General features: G+C 27.5%; 2 protein-coding genes across 2 annotated transcripts; one reads left to right on the top strand and one right to left on the bottom strand.

Annotated features, from left to right (window-relative positions):
* The first annotated feature begins 3414 nt into the window (after window positions 1-3414).
* Window positions 3415-8000, top strand: LOC101491799 (copper amine oxidase). Its single transcript, NM_001279067.2, has 5 exons — window positions 3415-4217; window positions 5519-5900; window positions 5994-6107; window positions 7014-7552; window positions 7649-8000. The coding sequence occupies exons 1-5, from the start codon at window positions 3439-3441 to the stop codon at window positions 7845-7847; spliced, it is 2013 nt and encodes a 670-aa protein (NP_001265996.1). The 5' UTR covers window positions 3415-3438; the 3' UTR covers window positions 7848-8000.
* Window positions 8001-8109: 109 nt separating this feature from the next.
* Window positions 8110-9279, bottom strand: LOC101492128 (membrane protein PM19L). Its single transcript, XM_004508294.4, has 4 exons — window positions 9049-9279; window positions 8723-8942; window positions 8549-8594; window positions 8110-8386 (listed from the first exon to the last, which is right to left on the bottom strand). Exons 1-4 carry the CDS (start codon window positions 9179-9181, stop codon window positions 8279-8281), a joined length of 507 nt encoding a protein of 168 aa, XP_004508351.1. The 5' UTR covers window positions 9182-9279; the 3' UTR covers window positions 8110-8278.
* Window positions 9280-12544: the final 3265 nt, after the last annotated feature.

Below are 12544 nucleotides of genomic sequence, written 5' to 3' on the forward strand. Positions count from 1 at the left end.
GTTGTTGAGTTAATTGAATATTTAATAAAATTAGTAATTTAATTAATCTTAAAATAGAAAATGACATAAAATGCATTCTTAATAAATATATATTTTTTTTAAAAGTACCAATTTAAATTTACTTTTTTGTTAATTTAAAATTTATCAATCTGATATTTTTTATTTATTTTTCTATTTTAATCATTTTAAATTGAAATAAATAAATAATTTTCTACTTTAGAATATTAATTATTTTTAAATTAAATTATGATAAATTAATTATTTAGTAACCAAATATATGTTTTAGTTATATAGCTATTTTAATTTATAATAAATCAATTATTTTAAATTATTATTTATAAAAAAATATTTCAAATTATTTAATAAGGAATTAAATTTTTTGAAATTATAATTATTTATTTTGAATTATAATAAATAAATTATTAAAAAAATAGTTATAATAATAAAAAGTAAAATTAAAAAAAAATTATAAACTTAACCTCATTAATTACTAATGCAACACTTTATGGATTTATTGATGAAAGGAAGTTATATATGTTGTCAAATCAATGTGACCATCGTCCGTATCAATGTTAAAAAAAGAAAAGTTAATGTGACAATCAACAAGAAACTTGATTGGCTCCAAATTTTCTACAAATGGTGTATTTATTATCTACCGACTCCAAATTTTGTCACATTTTGTGTGTTAATTAATTGTCATTTTACTTGGAGATGAAAATAGACTACTATTTGTAAGGTTTTGTAAACTATAAGTTTAATATGTCAACAAATTTAAAGTTTGATTTGTTGTTTGTCATAGACTTTTTTAAGTCTAAAATACAACATTTATAAAAGTTAGATATAATCTATTAATTTACTTAAAAGTTTATTTTATATTAATATTTTTAAATTATGATTGGCAAACATATTTTTAAATAGACTAATAAGTTAATAAGTTAATGAAATTAAATATTTTTTTAAAATTTAAATATCATTTAAAAAAATTAATTTTTAATCGACATCATATTTTATTATAATTTATTTAAATATGACAAAAATTAATGTAGATATAATATGATTAGTTTACTAAAAATTTGTCGTAGGTCAAATCGTAAGTTGCCATCAAGCGGCTTGGAGCATATTCCCACACCCAATTTTTCTCACTCAATCTTTTCTTTTCTTTCATGAACTTCTCTCTCCCACTTCCACTATACATTACTCTATCTACCATACAGTATACTATTTGGGTTTGATCGATGATCATGATAACATAGATAGATAATAAAAAATAGATTATAATGATAACAAATTTAACTAAAAATACAAAATGTGATAAGTTCGTAATTATTTATTTTTCAAAAAAAAAAATTATTGTATCATATTAATAAATTAAACATTAATTTGCGACAAAATATATTAATTTATATTAAATTATGTCTCTTATCACGACTATTTAATTAAAATAAAATTGAAATGATGAGTTGAACAATTGAGTGTTTATTATACTCTAACATTAAAAAATATAAAAGAGTGATATATATACAAATATGATCCACACATATCTCTTTAAGGATTCATATAAAAGTATTCACCGTTATGGATGCTAGTATACTCGCAAAAGAATGAATCACAATCACAATATGGAATCATCCCTATCAATTCAAATCCCGCAAGAGATATGTAGTTGTTTAATATATATATAAGAGCTAGATGAAGAACTGTATACTTTTATGATCCATGAGAACTCTGATATATTTGGTGATAGAGATCGACAAGGACAAGAGCTAATATTTTCTTTTCTTGTCTAGGTTTTCAACTATATTTACTTACCATTTAATGAAACAATTAAATAATTAAGTGGTTGAGCTTGAAAATTCATTAAGTTGTCTTTCTCTTAATATAAGTATGTTATAGTGTGAATTTAAAAATGTGTTGAAGTCTCTCATTGAAAAAAAATATTTTTTGTAGTTTCAACTCTATACATACTAAAATCTCACATTGGTTAGAAAACATATGTGAGTTTGCTTCTATTACTTTCTATTTTCTCCCTTTTATATTCTGCTCCCCTTTCTTTATGTCCCTTCGATATTTTAAAGCGGTTTTGTACCGTTGTCCTTTCGATATTTTAAAGCGGTTTTGTACTGTTGCCTCTTCGGTTTTAGAACGGTTGTTATGCCGTAGTCCCTTCAGCTTTTAGAGCGGTTGTTATGCCGCAGTCCTATGCCGTATTCCCTTTGTTTTTAGAGTGGTTATTATGCTACAGTCCTTTTGTGTTTTGTCTTTTTGAGCGGTTATTATGCCATAGTTATGAATGGTCATAGTACAATATTGAGAGTGAGTTTAATCGTCACATTGAGAATGAATTTAACTGCCATATTGATTTAATCGTCACATTGAGAATGAATTTAACTGCCATATTGAAGGTGTAATTCTAGAATGGTGGACTGTTTTATCCTAGGGACTTCGTGATTGATACTCACCTAGTCTGCGACTCAATCCAGTAATATCTTTGGTGACATAAATTATAATTTTTAAATAGTTTTCTAAAACTCAAAAATATCACTTACTTCGTAAATCATCATTATATATGAAATTGAATATTGCTTATACTCAATTTATATATCTTTGGTGATCTAAAAAACCAAGAGAAAATCAAGAATTAATAAAATCAAATATATTATATTATTATCAAATGTCACGTCTAAAACTTATCCTAAAACATGTCAACTTATCATCACAAGAATTAAGTTACCTACATATATGAGAAACTTTAAATTATAAGGAAGAGATCAAGTCCTTGAAATTGCACTAAATTATTACGCAACCACCAAGGAGCTAATAAAGAAGATCCACTTTCTAAACAAAGATTGCACCAATTTTCTTTTATAAAGTCCATCACTTGAGTACGTGAAAATTATATAAAAATAAAAGTTTGATAAAAGCTATTTCAAATTTTAAATCTATCTGATACAAAATTAATGGATGATAATAAGATTAAATAAAAACACTATGATAAATTTTGAATTTAAAAAAATATAATTATCATTCTAATTTGAAAAAATGTATTTATGATTCATCATAAATTTTCTATTATAAGTAATGTTGATTTAAAACATTGAGAAAATATGGATTGAAGAATTTATTTTAAATTTATTAAAATAAATAATCAAGTAAAAATAAAGTTAACTGGTTTTACATAATACTTAATTCAAGATAATTAGTGTCTTTTTTTAAATAAAAAAGCTTAATACGAAAAAGAACACACGTGATAATTACGTGCAAAAAAATGCACAAAAGATAATAAAAAATTTATTTTTGATAAAAATTTTCTAGATAGATCAAATAAAAAAAGAACATAGAGTAGGTATGGGAACATTGGGCATGTAGTTACCTCACTACTATTTAAAGGGACCTTGGAGAGCTTACATTCCACACAACTCGCTAGGAGCAAAGCTCACTATGGCTTCCACCACCATCAAACTTTCATTTTTCTTTGCTATTACACTTATCTTCTTACAAGCCGTTACACCATTGAATCTTCAACATCCACTTGACCCTTTAACTAAAGAAGAGTTTTCCATTGTCCAAACCGTAGTTCTACACAAATATCCCACCTCAAAAAATAGTGTTGCCTTCCACTATATTGGTCTAGATGACCCCGACAAAGATGATGTCCTAAAATATGAAACACAACCAACTCTCATAACAATCCCACGTAAATCCTTTGTCGTTGCTATCATCAATAGCCAAAACCATGAGATAGTAATAGATTTAAGGTTAAAGACCATTGTCTCCGACAATATTCATAAAGGATATGGTTTCCCTATCTTATCTGCTGATGAACAAGGTGTTGCTATAAAACTACCTTTGAAATATCCTCCTTTTATTGCCTCAGTTAACAAGAGAGGTTTGAACCTCTCTGAGATAGTTTGTTCAACTTTCTCAATGGGTTGGTTTGGAGAAGAAAAAAATAGTAGAACAGTGAGAGTTGATTGTTTCATGAAAGAAAACACTGTTAATATATATGTGAGACCAATATCTGGAATAACAATTGTTGTTGATCTTCAACTTATGAAAATTGTTGAGTATAATGATAGAGGTATTGAAGCTGTGCCTACTGCTGAGAAAACTGACTATAGATTTTCACATCAGAACCCACCATTTGGACCAAAACTAAATAGTTTGGTTAGTCATCAACCACAAGGTTCAGGAGCCCATATCAACGGTTACAGTGTTAGGTAATCTTCTTCTTCTTCTTCTTCTTCTTTGTTTTTTCTTTCCTTTATTGGTAAGTCCGAGAATGACATTTTGTTTCTGCCAAAAATAAAATCTTTTTGGCTGGACATGGTTTCATTATAATCAGTAACATTTGAGAATTAAAACTTATGTGGCGATTCGAGTACATGAAATGTTTAATGTTGCTGTCCACAAAAAAACAAAAAAAGAGTTAAGGTAACTTTTTTGTAATTTCACCGTTAAATTTTTTGAGCTTTAATATTTAAAAAATTTAGTAATGAGATCTAATAAATTTTAATTGTGAAATAAGAAAACTAATTTTCTCATGTTGAATTCAAATAGTATGAGAGAATCTAAATTCAAAAGTTATTGATAAGGTTTTTTAATTGGATCAGAAAAAGATAATGTTTTGTAGAAATAAATGTTCCGGAATTTATAAGGATTGTGTCATAAAGTTGTTTGTAGGTTTTGAAAATTAAAGTAATAAGAGTTTGTAGGTTAAACTTTTTCTTATAATAAAATTTAGTAATTGCTTATAGTATATATCTATTTAGAAAAACAAAGTACTGGAATTTAATAAAAATATATATAAGTAACGTGGGAGATAGTTTTATTTTTGGTATGGTGGCAATGAAAACCATAATCCATATTTATTCAATACATCTATATAATATTCATCCAATCCATATATTGTACACAAAAATAACTTTTGATTTTATTTCAATCCATTCATTTAATTTAATAATATAAATTATTACCCATCCACATTTTTTTCTAAATCCGATAGACCATTTAAAATAATAACAGAAAATCCATTAGATTAAAAGAAAAAAATAAACATCCTCCAAAAATAAAATAAAAAATTATTAATTTTGTATCGATGAACTATAGTCTTTCGCATTAAAACTATAAAATTTTGACAATGGTATTGTGATAGTGATTGACTATCTATCCATTGGAGTGCTCTACCGCCACAATTTTTTACTAATTTAAAAATGTTTTTTATTTTAATTTTTAAACAACTCAATGGTTGGATTAATTATTCATCCATTAAAAATTGTTAAAGGGTGGATTGAATGATTTTTATTAAATAGATGATGGATATGGATTGGAATTTTTGTAGTCTATTTCTAATTGTAAAATGGATTAATGGATACATCCATTATAACCTACCTCAAAATTTATGCATTTATATGTGCACGTTTAATTTGTTCAGCATATACAAATGAAATCAATATTGGTTAAGATATAATATTAATTGTGTTATATATATATATATATATATATATATATGTTTGTTCAGTTGGGCCAATTGGAGGTTTCATATTGGATTTGATGCGCGAGCTGGTATTGTAATATCACTTGCATCTATTTACGATCTAGAGAAACATAAATCTCGTCGTGTACTATACAAAGGTTACATTTCTGAGCTGTTTGTGCCTTATCAAGACCCAACTGAAGAATTTTACTTTAAGACATTCTTTGATTCTGGAGAGTTTGGTTTTGGTCTATCTACTGTCTCTTTGATACCCAATCGTGATTGTCCATCACATGCTCAGTTCATTGATACATACATTCACTCAGCTGATGGTTCCCCAATCCTCTTGAAGAATGCTATTTGTGTTTTTGAACAATATGGTAACATCATGTGGCGTCACACTGAGACTGGAATTCCTAATGAATTTGTAAGACTCTTTTATTACACATAATTCAATTAATCTCTTTCTAATTTTGTTAACATTTTTTATTTAATAAAAAAATATATATTGTTTTTGCAGCCTGAAGAATCTAGAACCGAAGTAAACTTGATCGTAAGGACAGTAGTCACCGTGGGAAACTATGACAATGTTTTAGATTGGGAATTCAAAACAAGTGGTTCTATCAAACCCGCGGTATGAATGTATATAATTTTATTTATTTACTTACCGACTGTTTCTTATTTCTTTATTTATTATTTGTAACTCTTAAGTTTGTTTTTAAAGAAATTAAAAAAAATCGATTTTATAATATTTTTATTGGAATATAAGATGTAGTCCACTCAGATAATAATTGTGCAAAAATATGATTGGTTATTTTTGGACCGCGTGAACACGTGGAACCGACGTGGTTCGTTCCCAACCCCCGAGGATTTTCTGACTAGAAATTCCAATGGTTTTTAGTTACCACGCGTGATAGACCCAAGAGTAAAATGCTACTAGTAAATAGTAATAGTATGGTGTAAGGTGGGTCCATCACTTATTCCTCTTGTATTTGGTTTGGAATTAACACATCATCACATGAACAGTTTATTCGGTGAAAATTAATTGTTGCCTATCAATATTTTGTCACAATTTATTTTGTCTATCATAAAGGATAACCAAATGTATATATTAAAACTCAGACTTATAGAATCAATATTAATAAGATTATTGTTTAAAGTTATAGTTTCGAATAATATTGTCTATCCTCGTTATAATTTTGTATAATTTTTAAATATGGTACTTATGAAAATAGTTGACAATAGAATTTGCTTTAAATTTTATTACTATTTTTTTAACGAAAGTCTTCAATTCTTTCTATGGACCATTGGTCGTTGTTGATTTGTTTAAAAATATTTTTTAGACAAGATTTAAAGATAATTTAAAGTCACTTTTAGTTTGGTCAGTAATAGTGATTAGTGAGAGTGAGAAACATGTGTTATTGACTTATTATGTATATAGGAGTAACGACCAAGAGACAACAATATTCCATTTGGCACATCCTTAGTCAAATCTAAATTAAAGTAAGTAATTAATTTTTCGATGCATGTATCTATACAGATAGCACTATCGGGTATATTGGAAATTAAGGGAGCAAACATTAAGCACAAGGATGAGATTAAAGAAGATCAATATGGTACATTAGTGTCAGCAAACAGCATTGGTATTTACCATGACCACTTCTATATGTACTATCTCGATTTTGATGTGGATGGTGTAAACAACTCTTTTGAGAAAACAAGTTTAAAAACTGTTAGAATAACTGATGGAAGTTCAAAGAGAAAAAGTTATTGGACCACGGAGACCCAAACTGCTAAAACCGAATCAGATGCAAAAATTACAATTGGGCTGAGCCCAGCTGAGCTTGTTGTTGTGAATCCAAACAAAAAAACTGCGGTTGGAAACGACGTCGGATACCGTTTGATTCCAGCAATTCCAGCTCATCCACTTTTAACGGAAGATGATTACCCACAAATACGTGGCGCATTTACCAATTATAATGTTTGGGTCACACCTTATAATAGAACTGAGAAATGGGCTGGTGGACTTTATGTTGATCATAGCCGTGGAGATGATACTTTAGCTGTTTGGACTCAAAAGTATGATTATTTTATTTTATTTTATTTTTTTACTTTTTAGATTATTGATGTCAATACCTTATACTAACTTGAATTTTGAATTAAAATGTTTTGCAGGAATAGAGACATTGAGAACAAGGACATTGTTTTGTGGCACGTAGTGGGAATTCATCATGTTCCAGCACAGGAAGATTTTCCAATTATGCCCTTGTTGAGTACTTCATTTGAGTTGAGGCCAACAAATTTCTTTGAGAGGAATCCGGTTCTTAATACCCTTTCTCCAAGGGATGTTAATTGGCCTGGTTGCTCCAATTAAAACTACTACTCTATGCTTCTGATTTGCTTTGGCATGTGTTGCAAGTGCATGTAGCCATCAATAAATGTTGTTCGTTTGTTGCAGTATTGAGGAGAAAAATGTATTGGCTCCAGTTATTTTTATGTGAATGAGAGGTTTATTTGGAAGCTTAAATATTCTTGCTTAATCTAGTTTCTTTATGTTGTTATTCCTTGTTTAATCGCATTTTTTTTTATATTGCAAAACCAATATTGATGTGGACATCAATTTATAAGCACTCAAATGAAATAAATGACTACGAGAAACAACTATAAAAGTGACTAATTACAAACAGAGACTGAAACAACTTTTCTGTAAAAAAAGTTCAAAAGGAATTAAGTTACAATTTTGTGGTAATTGAAGAATACATTATTCTGAGAATATTCATGTATGGCACCAACTGAAAGTGAAAGTCATACTCTTCCAATTCTGTGAGCAACTTCTGAAGCCCCAACATGGATGACACCCGTGCATAACAGTTGTGTTGCGCTTACAATTATTGTGATCGTTTCAAGGGTACGCTGGGGAAATAAAACATACAAATAATTATTATTTACTTTATGATGATTCAATATGTTTATATCCTAGCTTTTCAAAAATTAGTATTAATATAAGTGCAGTGTGTTAGAAACTCCATTTTGTTAGCTATAAAATTTTTTGCATTCTAAAAGAAGCTTAATTACCAGGTTTGAGTTAGTCCAGCCAAGTTCGATTTCTTTGCAAGCAAATCTGCAAGAAAATAAGCAAGAGTCATATTACATTTACAACGATTTGGAATTTGGGAATAGTAGAAAATTGATACTGCAATACAAAAACTATATGTAAGCAAATTAAATAGGGGATAAAATAAGGCTGACCCCATAGCTAGAAGAGTGAGTGCCCATGTTGTCAATGAAGATATGGCAGCAGCATTCAAGTTGGGAGCATTCCATTGGAATATGTTATTTAATCCAGTTAGTGAGGTAGTGAATCCCACAACACCAGCAATTAGAGTGAAAATTATGTAAAAACCAGTAGCCATGTTTCCTATTGGGAAGTATATTGGGAAAATTCGAGCTGGAATGGACAAAACTGATGCTGCAATGCAAGTCAACAAATCGTATGTGTCATTATTAATTAAGAGTGGAAATGAACATATAATTTATTTTTTCAGCTGATAAAATAAAACACTTCAATGGATTACCTGTTTCTTTAGACCTTTGAATCCCATGATTCATTGCCCATGAAGCAATTACAATCACTATGAAGTACAGTACTAGATTCAGGGTCAAAAGGATTAAGGCTGCTGATTTTGGTCCTTCAGAAGCCATTGCCATTTAATTGAACCTCAAACAAACACCAATGTATTATAAAGCAAAAAAACTTGGATTGTGGGTTTTCCTCCTGAGTTTAGTAGGCCGACATATATATATATATAGACCAAGTATTATATGACCAGAAAATTACTAGGAAAGCTTGTACTTGTACTGCAATATGGTTCTTTTCTTTGCTGTCACCACTGAAAAGAACTTTCTTTAACACAAAGAAATGGCTTGTATTCTTTGATCATTCTTTGGTTTGTCCTTGAAGGGGGGAAGGAATATTTTTCATATATTATTATGTCCCTATGAGCATATAACTTTGCTGCATAAAAGGGAAAAATACTTTAATATCTCCAATTAGTCCCATGTTGCTGCAGCTAATATATTTCCATCTTCGTCTCTAATGACAGCACCATATATGCTCCTAGGTCAATTTGCCACATTAAAACTAAGTGCCACACCAAAATTTCTTTCTTCCCACTTTAGAATATCAAGACAAAATATATTTAACAGATGTAAAAACAACAATATATTTATTAACTTTTTTTCAATAATACCTCATTTTAATTAGAGTACATACCCAAAACCATCTATATATAAATCTCTTACTTTATCAAAAATCCAAAATCGTCTTTCGTTTTACTAAACGTTCGTAAATAATAAATTAAGCCTTCTGTAAATCTTTTTTAGTTAACAAAGTTAGTGGTGCTGAAATATCTAATAGATATTTTATATGTACTTATACATCCAATTGTGAGGTGTCTAAGAGAATTCATTTAGTTATGGACAGAGGGCATAGTCCTAGTGTACGAGCTTGGCTTACTGGACACTAGGAATATTCATTCCTTTATTTCCAATAATAATATTCTCCATATTTTTCTCTATTATTGATTTCTTCCACTTTTTTGGAAGGTTCTTTGGAATGTTCTAAGGTTATATAGAATAAAAAAACAAACTAAAGTTATATTAATGAAAAAAATGTAATTATTGCTTCATTGATATTCCAATTCTAAAATAATAAATATTTACTTAATAAATAAATAATAATATAAGACAAATACATATTATAAATATGATACTTAACATGAGATGAATAGTAATACACTAATACTTCTGTAAAAAAAATATCAATTTAGCAATAATCTTATAAAAATAGCAATTTAGTCGTACTCTTGTAACAAAAAATAGTACTAATACTTTTTAAAAAAAAATTAAGATAAAATTGGTAATAGCAAGAAAACCGTGAAATAGTGGGTAACACTTAACATCAACATGAAGTGAAGTGTAGTAATAAGAAAGGTCTTCGATTGTTGTCACAATTGATACAAATTAGCACGTCACATACTTTGTATTAATTAACTCCCTAGTCCCCTCATTTTATTTTAAGTTTGTAGAAAAAATATGTTTTACATATTTATTATTTTTAAAATTTATTGTAGTATTAATTATTGTTTTATTAATAATATTTAAAACTATTTATTGTATAGAGTGCGATCTGAACAAAAAAAAATACAAGTGAGAAAACTATTTTTATGTGAGAGGGAGAGGGCTTCATCTTAGCCTTTAGAATATAATGAAAGGCTGAGATTAAACTGTTTAATTAAAAAGTCGCGTGCATCGTATTGCAGTCTAAATAACATGCCAAATCCCTAATTTCCAATAAAACCCCCAATTCGAATTTCAAAGCTCAGGAGATATGTTTTGCATCTTCTTCGAAACCTACAAATGGTGAACCATAGCGAAATCAACGTATCATTAGAACCTTTGTACTTCCACTTGTATTTTATTTATCTTTTAGATCAAACATATTTGACTCCATTTCAATTTATCGAATGTTTGTCTGTGTTAAATTAATGTCATGGTAAAAATATATATATGATGGTTGTCTTACACGTTCACATATTCATTCCCATTTTTAGAGGACACAAATATTTTAACTTTTTTGTAAAGTCCCTCACCTCTTGCAATCTGCTGACTAGTTTTGAAATCAAACACTGTACAAAAGCTGTGAGATGTATAATCTCTTCATCTTTAACAAATTAAACACATTCACATAACTAACCATACTATAAGAAAGGAAAAAAAAACCCAAATAAATCCATCAAAATTACCGGAATTTATTGATTTTCCTGATAAATTTAAATAAACATAAAACTTCAACTAAAAAGGAAGGTGAAGAATAAAGATTTGTGATTTTTTTTTCCAAATATTTACATAAATTTTAAACGTTCAATAAAAGTATATAAGTAAAAAAGTCATTTCAATTATTATTATTATTACTCAACTGGAAAAATAAAATTAATTTCCAAAATACATAAATAATTATTTAAATGATTTTATTTATATACATTGTCGATGTAAATAATTTATATATTGTTATTCGATCATAACCGTTAGATCGTTAAGAAATTAAATTTTTATCATGATTATCTAGAAAATTATATTCATAAACAATTATAATTGACTAACAGTGTAAAACTTTTACATTATGTCATTTAACTTTTATTTTAATCAAATATAAAGTATAATGACATGAGAAGAAAATAAATACACATGTGTATGTGATTATATTTTGAGGTAGTGAAATGTTATTTCAAATATTGATTAAAACAATTTTTAATCAACTTTATTTATCTTTAAGTTAAACTCTTAAATACCAAAACTCTATCCCCTTAAAATTAGAGAGTAAAAAAAAAAACTATTTGTGTTAAATATAAAAAAAATGATGTGGTATAATGTATAAAATTATGCATATGACACAAAAATCATTAGTAAACTTATTATAATTTGTCTATAAAATTAAATTGACAAATATTAATATTATTATGTTAAATATTATATTTCAGAATTAAATTTAAAATTTTACAATTGTGTATAAATTTATTTTCTATTTTATCTATATTAGCAATAAATTAAATTGCTATAATTTTATGTTGCTTTTTTTTTTTTTTACTCAATGAGAGTCAAGTGCATACATTTTATTCTTCCTTTTTTGTCTCCAAAAAAGAGTGATGATTGTTTGTAGTAAGTAATGAGAATCAAATGTATCCACGTTATTCCTTTTTTTGTGTCGCCAAAAAACCAAAAAAGAGTGATGATTGTTTGTAGCAAGTAACGTACTAACAGTAAGAATAAGTATCTCTATTGATAAGTTTAAATTTTGTTATTTTTAATGTAAAGTTTCTATTGTTTTATTTTTTATTTATTTTTTATTGTTTTATTTTGTTATTTTTTAATAAAAAAAAAAAGCACAAAGCCATTGACTTTGAGAGTGGTGTTGAAAATGGAAGTGTTGTTTTTGTGAATAACTTTGAAAAGTGAAAGACCATTGAAGGATGAATATAATAGAAAGAACTAAATTTCTACGGTATTAAATTT

This window comes from Cicer arietinum, chromosome 7 (assembly GCF_000331145.2).
Source record: "Cicer arietinum cultivar CDC Frontier isolate Library 1 chromosome 7, Cicar.CDCFrontier_v2.0, whole genome shotgun sequence".
Lineage (NCBI taxonomy): Eukaryota > Viridiplantae > Streptophyta > Magnoliopsida > Fabales > Fabaceae > Cicer > Cicer arietinum.